The sequence below is a fragment of the Dasypus novemcinctus genome, chromosome 10 (assembly GCF_030445035.2).
Source record: "Dasypus novemcinctus isolate mDasNov1 chromosome 10, mDasNov1.1.hap2, whole genome shotgun sequence".
Classification (NCBI taxonomy): Eukaryota; Metazoa; Chordata; class Mammalia; order Cingulata; family Dasypodidae; genus Dasypus; species Dasypus novemcinctus.
In genome coordinates, this window is record NC_080682.1 from 87,375,463 (window position 1) to 87,383,908 (window position 8,446).

At 37.4% G+C, this 8,446-nt stretch overlaps 1 protein-coding gene across 1 annotated transcript; it reads left to right on the forward strand.

The window, feature by feature from the left end:
* Positions 1-5,622: 5,622 nt before the first annotated feature.
* LOC101432813 (olfactory receptor 5P76-like) lies at positions 5,623-6,567 on the forward strand. Its single transcript, XM_058306409.1, has one exon. It carries the CDS (start codon positions 5,623-5,625, stop codon positions 6,565-6,567), a length of 945 nt encoding a protein of 314 aa, XP_058162392.1.
* Positions 6,568-8,446: the final 1,879 nt, after the last annotated feature.

Below are 8,446 nucleotides of genomic sequence, written 5' to 3' on the forward strand. Positions count from 1 at the left end.
TAAAGGAAAGGATTAGTGCTGGGGAAAGGCAATTGTGTAAGCAAGGAAAAAGTGTAAAGTATTATTGGTGATAAATGTTAACAGAACAACAATATGAGATCAGGGAGGATGGATATTAGATTCATGTATGTTGTGTAGAGTTATAGCAGTCGGTAGAGTACCTATAATGGGGTCGTCGACTGAATATGGGAGGAATATGGTATGAATTAAAAAGCTAGTATTTTCGTGAGAGAGGTAAAGAGAAAAGAAAAGCAATCGTTTCAAGGGTGGATCACAGACAGAAAACAAAACAAATGTATTAGAAATTAAGAGAAACTTTGTGGATCAAAGAAAGGGAGGTGGAATGTAGGAGAGACAGTAGATGATGGAGGATATCAAGATGTAGGGGAAAGGGGATAGTTTAGATAGCCAAAATCTATTCACACAGAAATGAAGCAGTGGAGGATGAGGAAACCCAGCAAATGTGAGGTGTTCCCTGAAGCACCTATTGTATAATTAAGATAAAATAAAATAAGAAGAAAATGAGGGACAAGAGAGAGAGGAAAAAAAAAAAGAGAAGAAAGGAAGAAAGAAAAAGGGGGTGAATAAAGGGTGGGGAACAGGTAGGGAAAAGAAAAAAAAGGTATACTTCAACCACAACAGCAGCAACAACAACAAAAAAACCTAAGTAACCAAAAAAAAAAAAAAAGACTTTGGGGGATATGCTGGGAGAAAAGAGTAGGGGATAATGCAATGTTAGCAATCAGGACATTAAAAAAATAAAATAAAATAAAACGAAAACAAAAACAAAACAAAACAAAAAAGAAAAAACGCAAACGTTGAGGGCTAGGACATTCAAGAACCTCAGATGGACCTCAGGGTGTGTTGGATTCAGGGATGGAAAGTCTGAGATATTGAAGACTCAAGAGGTGTGAGTCTCTGGGGTGTGGGCCACCAGGGTTTAGGTGACTCAGACCTGGTAACCTCAAGTCCGGTTAACAGGAAGCCTGGGAGCACCACAGTGCATCACAGCCTTCAGGGATCCCCGCAGCTTGGTGCCAGCTCTATGGTTGAGGTCACATCCGCAAGCTCTATCCTGTGTGTCTGAACCCCACAATTCACTCACTCACTGGGGTCTATTCTGTGGATGTATCACCAATTGTACTTCAGGACCCCTCCCAACCGTGTGATCTTCTGGAATGGCCACCTAGGGGCGCCTCTACACTGCAGCCAATTTAATGACGCAGATCAATAGCCAGGCCCGGGGGTGGGGCTCCAGCCAGAAATGCTGATAATAGAGTTCAAAACTGAAATTCCCACGCTTCGCAAAATATTCCCCTAATCGGCTTCCAGATGTCTCCCACCCTGCCAGACCCTCTTGGCGTCTCTTTATTGCTATCAATTTAAGTCCATCTCAGATCCGCAGCCGGGTTTGGGGGGGGGCGGGGCTGTAGGCGGAACTGCTATTATTTGTGTCCGCAATCAAAAATTCCCCCACTTCGTAATAAAACTCCCGTTTGTCTCCCCAAATCAGTCTGCAAAGGCCTCCTATCCTATTAACCCCCCAATAGGCTGCTCAGGGCTTATGAATTCCCCAGTACTGCAGAGCCTCCAGATATAGCCACTGCAGCAACCGGTGTTGTGGCTCCGCCCATCCCAGGAGGGAGCATCCTGTGTGCAGCCCAGACCTCCAAAGTGTAATAGAGTCTCCATTATATTTTATAGACGAGTTTTCTCTGTTACCTTCCCATCAAATCGATGTCCAGACACCTCCTGCCCCACAAAAATCCTGAAACAGCCTGGTCCGGAAGAACCTCCAACGCTGCCCAGCCGCTTCTTTGCAGGAGATATTATCAGGTATGCTCACTCAGCCATCATCTTGCCCCGCCCTCTCTTGTGATGTTACTTTTGTGCTGAAGTTCTACATACTTATTTGCATTCTACTGTCCAGAGCTATGATGGTTATTGATTGAAAGGATCAGTTCAGAAGACATAGCTTACCCCACCCCATCCCCTCCATTAGCATGTACTTAGCAATGACCTCCATTCACACAGGGCAAGGGATTTTTACTTTCTGCTGAGTCTGAATTAACTGGATATAAACCACGCATACAGATTTAGAGAAGTATATAGTTGCAGAAATGTTTCCAGTGACCTGGTGTAAGTTTTTGGCATGAAGTTTGTAATGTGTCTTCTTCCATTTCAGGAAGCATGAGGCAGTGATAAAAAATGAGTTAATTTCTTCCTTTCCTCTTCTTTTTACCTCTTGGCAGTGTTTAAGCTTAGAGTCAAAGTTGTATGTCCTTAGCTGTGAATCTGCAAGAAGACTATAGCAGATACGTGTTTTCTTGGTCAATCTGGTCCTTAGGCCTTCAGGAAAGACTATTTTCTTTAAATTTGAAAAATCAACAGAATGGGGCTTTACTTTTAAGAATGCTTCTTTTTTATTTTTTTGTCTTTATTTTTTTTTTAATGTTATCTTCAAAAAATATGAGGTCCCCATATACCCTCCTCACTCCACTCCTCCCCCCATAACAACAACATTTCTGAGCAAGTTTGCTTTCTAGTGCGATATCGCCATGTTAGGGTTCTTTCTGCAGATGGAAAATAACTATTTGGTACTGAGTTCCTAATAGCCATTTGCACTTCTTGAATATGGAAGTCTCCCTTCAGCTTTCTTTCCCCAGGAGCAAATGCCCTTCAAGTCACTTTCAAGTCTCCTCTAATCACATTGTCATTGTTATTTTCCACAGGGTTTCCTATAGTTTTTTCCCTTCCCTTTTCAATTTGAAGTTTAAAACTTTTTTTCCTAATGAAAACCTGATAAGTTAAGCAATAAGATTACTTTATGACTTTCATAGCCGATATATTGATGTTCACTTTTAAACAAATGTGTCATGTTTTCTGCTCTCTCTTATGAATCCCAGGTTTCTGATTAAAATCTATTCCTGTTGTGAGAAAAAAAAAAAAAAAAAGGAGGGAGGGATAGGGATGTAGTGTATGCTCAGAATCTACAGGAATTCCTCACACTGATATTCACTTACCTTATTCTACTGAACTGCCTTTGGCTTCTCCTCTGCTATAGTAGAAGGGACAAGACGTAAGCAACAGCAAAGGCTGTACTTGACTACAGATCCTGTCTTTTTCACAATGTTAGGTCCTTTCAGGTGTCAGAGAGACACCAGTGCCTATGTCTTTCATATTCTATGACTTACACAACAAACTCTGAGGGTTTCCCAGTTATTTTTATTGTATTGTAATTGGAGGTGGAGAGGGGAAATGCATCTTTGACTTAGTTGAGTTTTAGTTTCCCAGAGGGCAGAAGGCTCAGACAACGATTTGGCAAATATTGTTCATTTGGGAGATAATTCCAGGAAAAAGTGGTGACGAAGGAGGGGGTGGTGAGACAGACAAGGAAGAAAAGGCAAAACAAAGAGGTGTGAGAGAAGTCAATGGCAGAGTATCAGTGGCTTGATTCCACTGAGACACATGGGAAACACAGAGATTGACTCTTAAAATTACTTTCATGAAGGACAGGAGAAGTATATAGCTCTATGAAAATCTTTTATTTAAAATTCAGCTTTACATCAAATTCCATATTCCCTGATGTACCTAAAGGTGTGTCTTATAGATATCAATACAAAATGTATATCAATGAACATATATTGAGTGGATAAAGATAAGGCGCCTTTTATCTGAAAGTTAGTATTAAGTATTCTGTAACTAGAAATATCAAAGTAAACTGGGAACTTGTATTTAGCTATAAGACAATTTATTGTAGTACACTCCCCAACAATTATTAAATGAAAGTTATAGAACTATGCACAAACACCTTGATAGAAACAAAGGAATAAATTTACCACTTGAGAATTGACAAAATCCTTAAAGACTAGGTGTGTTTGAGGAACTTGGATTGCTAAACATCCACTCGAGAATGTGACAATTATCCATGGTTCTTTTGAATTCATGGTACAATTTCTAGAGTCCTCACAGATTTATCCTCAACTTCAAACAACAAAGAATGATAGCTATAAATGACTGGATTTATTACTGAAAGATGACTAGTTCTTATTACAAAAGGTAAGATTTTAGTTTTTGTGAATGAGTCTTACCTACTGCTTTTCATATACTATTTGAGAAAACTTACTCTTTAAGGGGGACTTTATACTTACTAGTCATAGTAGGAATACAGGGAAAAGGTAATTAGCAATCCACTTGAAAGCCGCTTCAGTTGACTTACTCTGTTTCCACAATCTGTTTCATGTGAATAAACAGGGGTAATCCAAGTTACCATCATTCTTTTTCACCTGTTCTTAACACCAGAAATTCATATGGTCTTTCAACAGTATGTAAACTCAGCACTCAGTAATAATACTAAGAAACCCACTAGCTTTGAGATGTCTTGGTGATTTTTTGTTCATAACTATCTTTGCAGAAATACTCACTTTTTAGTGGGTCTGAATACTCTAGCTTCATACATAAGACACCTTGGATAAAGCTCAGAATATAAAGCCAGAGTGTTTGGAGATGAGGGTCATCTGATCACTATCTGGATGATCCTTGGCAATTTCTTAATTTTTTATGCTATGATTAATTCAACTGTATATTCTATAAAAAATAGTAGTTTTTCATCCTCTACTGTTAAATTAGGAAACATTGTTACACAAGAAAATTATTTGCTTTATTTTAATAAACTTATTTTAGTTATATCCTGAATATTAATCATGGGTGTTGCAAAGTGACTACATTGGCATTTCATTCTAATTGATAAAGAATAATGCTTTAAAATAAAAATATTAAAAAATATTCAATAAACTTAAAATACATGATCTCATCATAATCAAAATCTGAATTCCTTTCTGGTATCAATATCAAGAACAATTAAAAAGATAGTCTTATTTAACTGAGATATGTAACTAACTACACATCTCTTTTATTCATTACCTGCCAGAAAACTTAGAGGCTGATCTGTTATCTACCCAGTGGCAAGTTTATTGAACTTCCTGGTAAGTATTACTAACCTAGAATTATATCATATTTACTAAAGAAATTGTTTACAGTCAGACTGCCCAAACTTGCAAATTGCTATATAGGCCTGTCAAGTATATAAGCTTGTTCAGACTTAGTTTCTTCCTCTTGAAATAATAATGAAAGTACTCCATATTACTGAATGGAAAACAAGTTATGACTATAAATATATATATAAATTTAGCCATATGCTTATCATTTAGTGAGCACATAATAAATTTAGCTGTTTCTCAAGTCTTCATTACACAACTACAAAATACAATATATACTAGTTATTTTGCTAAACCCAAGTTTTGTTTTTCTTTTTAATTCTCATTAGTCATATTTTTTATTCTTTCTTTGGTTCTAAAGCAATTTTAAATAAATTTTTGAAAAAAATATAATATGAAAAGAAGAGCAACATTATTTGAAGGAATATTTCTGGCATTTCTGCTAAAAACAATTTTGAAAAAACAGGTATACACATCATTGCTTGATGCACTAATGCTAGAATGATACCATTATTTAAAATAACACCCAAATCTATAGTAAGGAAAATGAAACCATCAAAATCATAACTACTGAAATATAATTTTTTTCATCACAGGTTCTCTTTGATATAAGTGACACTGTCTCATGGATTCCCTGGAGAATAGGAACCATACAGCAGTGACAGGATTCATTCTACTGGGCTTAACAGATGATACAAAACTTCAGGCCATCCTCTTCGTGGTCATCCTATGCATCTACCTGGTGACTATATCTGGAAATCTCAGCACAATCATTCTTATCAGAGTCTCTCCTCAGCTCCATCATCCTATGTATTTATTCTTGAGTCACTTGACTTTTGCTGACATAGGCTCCTCATCTTCTGTCACTCCCAATATGCTTGTAAACTTCCTGGTGGATAGAAACACAATCTCCTATTTTGGATGTGCCATCCAGCTTGGATCAGCCGTCTTCTTTGGGACAGCTGAGTGCTTCCTTCTGGCTGCTATGGCCTATGATCGGTTCGTGGCAATCTGCAACCCACTGCTTTATTCAACCAAAATGTCCACACAGGTCCTTGACCAGTTACTCTCTGTGGCTTACATAGGTGGTTTTCTTGATGCTTCCTCATATACTCTTTCCTTCTTTTCTCTGTTCTTCTGTGGATCAAATCAGGTCAATCATTTCTTCTGTGATTTTGCTCCTTTAGTTAAACTTTCCTGTTCTGACATTAACATTCCTGCAGTTGTTTCCTCACTTACTGCTGGGTCCGTCATTGTGGTCACAGTGTTTATCATAGCTGTATCCTACATCTATATACTCATCACCATCCTGAAGTTGCGCTCCTCTGAGGGACGCCACAAGGCTTTCTCAACCTGTACCTCCCACCTCGCAGCAGTCACTCTGTTCTATGGGACCATTACATTCATTTATGTGATGCCCAAGTCCAGCTACTCAACTGACCAGAACAAGGTGGTTTCTGTGTTCTACATGGTGGTGATCCCCATGTTGAACCATCTCATCTACAGTCTCCGGAATATGGAGATTAAGGGGGCTCTGAAGAGAGAGCTTGGAAGGAAAATATTTTCTTAATGAAACCTTTAATTTTCTTGAGTTTGCTGTAATAATGTAACATAATTTTAAGGGAAAAATTGAGTTCTTTTGGTTCTGTTATCTTGTGGTTATCATATATCTGTATATCATTCTCCAGTGCAGAGTAACTAAGAAATATAAGGGTGAATTTTCCAATATAAAATAAAATCAGAGGCTGACCTTAATGAAATGAAATTTTTCATTAAGAAACAGAAATTGCTTCACATGAAAAAAATTTAACCCACTAGAAATCCTTTTAAAGTAGTATTCTTATGTTTTTGAAAAGTAGTTAAGGTACTGTATCTTCATAATTTTAAGAGGGTATACATTTTCATCTGTAGCTTATTCTGAGATAAGACTGTAACTACAGTTTATGACTAGGTACATTATGAGCAGAAAAGACAAGATAAAATGAATAGTAAAATTCCTGGAGATTTCTGCCTGTAGAAAGTTTATCTGCTGATAATGAACTTTTGGATCTATAAAATTTTGGCCTGTGTTTTGAGTCTCTGACTTTGGTCTAGGATCTAGGAGTTGCTAAGGGAAGAAGAGGATGAAATGTGCTTCTATACTGTGAATTACTCAAGATCAGAAGAGATGACATCCTCTATTGAGAAGGAGCATGTTTCTTGAATTCCTCATGAACTGAGTGGTGCAAAAACAAGCAACAATCCCCAGGAGAATCCAGTTTACTGGATGACATTGAGATGGTAAGTAACAGCCATGATTTGTTCAAGGTCAGGTCACATTTTGCTCAGGGAAGTTCAAGGTACTGGATTGTTTCTACCCTGAAATTATGACTTGTCCTGGATAGCCTTAATTGACCTCTATATGTTCACAAATATTTAATTTTCTGTTTTCTCTCTGTAGTGTTTTAGGTACAACTTGCATCCTTTTTTGAAACAAAAAAATATGTAACATTAAAGCATTAATCATTCAGTTCATCAATTTGTTCTTTTCTTTCATTTAAAAATTATATTATGCCCAATATTCCAAGCTCTATCCTAGGCAATTAGAAATATGTGATAGAGATGTCTGGCTTCATGAAATTTATCTTCTAGTATAGGTGAAAGACAATAAAACTAACAAATAAGTGATACAGACTAATAGGAGATGATAAAGAGAAAGAGAAAGCAGGATAGAGTAAGAGAATGATCTACTAAGGGAACAGTATGGTCAGATAGAAATAACATCTGAGCAAGTATTGCAGGAGGTGAGGACACTTCATGTTGACTATGGCGCTACTTGTGTACAGTTGTGATAGTCAAGTCTTCCACTCATATGGGCATAATTTACCTTTGAGGCTGTGCTCCAGCAATGACAGGTTTGGTAATTTTAACCAATTGCATCGTGAGTAAAACAAAAAGAAATGATCCAATGTTAAATACACCTTAAAATCACATTAGAGGGGAGCAGATGTAGCTCAAATGGTTGAATGCCTGCTTCCTATGTATTAGGTCCTGGGTTTGATCCCGGTACCTCCTAAAAATAAAATCACATTAGATCTTATATTATAAAATGGAATTGCCTCACCAGAAAGTTCAAGAATTTAAAGAAGTGAGCTGAGCACTCAAAAAGGATATGACAAATGTGAAAAATCAGCTACCAACTCAGGCCATGGATTTAGTATTTATTTGGGGAGATGTCGAATCCTAGATAATGTTCAGGTGAGAATTCTGAATAATATGTCTCACAATGACTCAGGGCATGGGGAAGGCTGAGTTAAGTAAGCCCTTGTACAGATTTGCATTGTTGCAGGTTAGGAATCTCAAACCTTGAATTTGGATTAAGATGAAAGCAGATTGTGCTTCAAGGTGACTAGAATAGGCAAACCTGTCTGGAGGAATGCTTCTTCCCAAGCCTTTAGTTTTTCCACCAG

Excerpts from the sequence above, each read along its gene's own strand:
- LOC101432813 (XM_058306409.1), top strand. The coding sequence starts at position 5,623 with ATGGATTCCCTGGAGAATAGGAACCATACAGCAGTGACAGGATTCATT.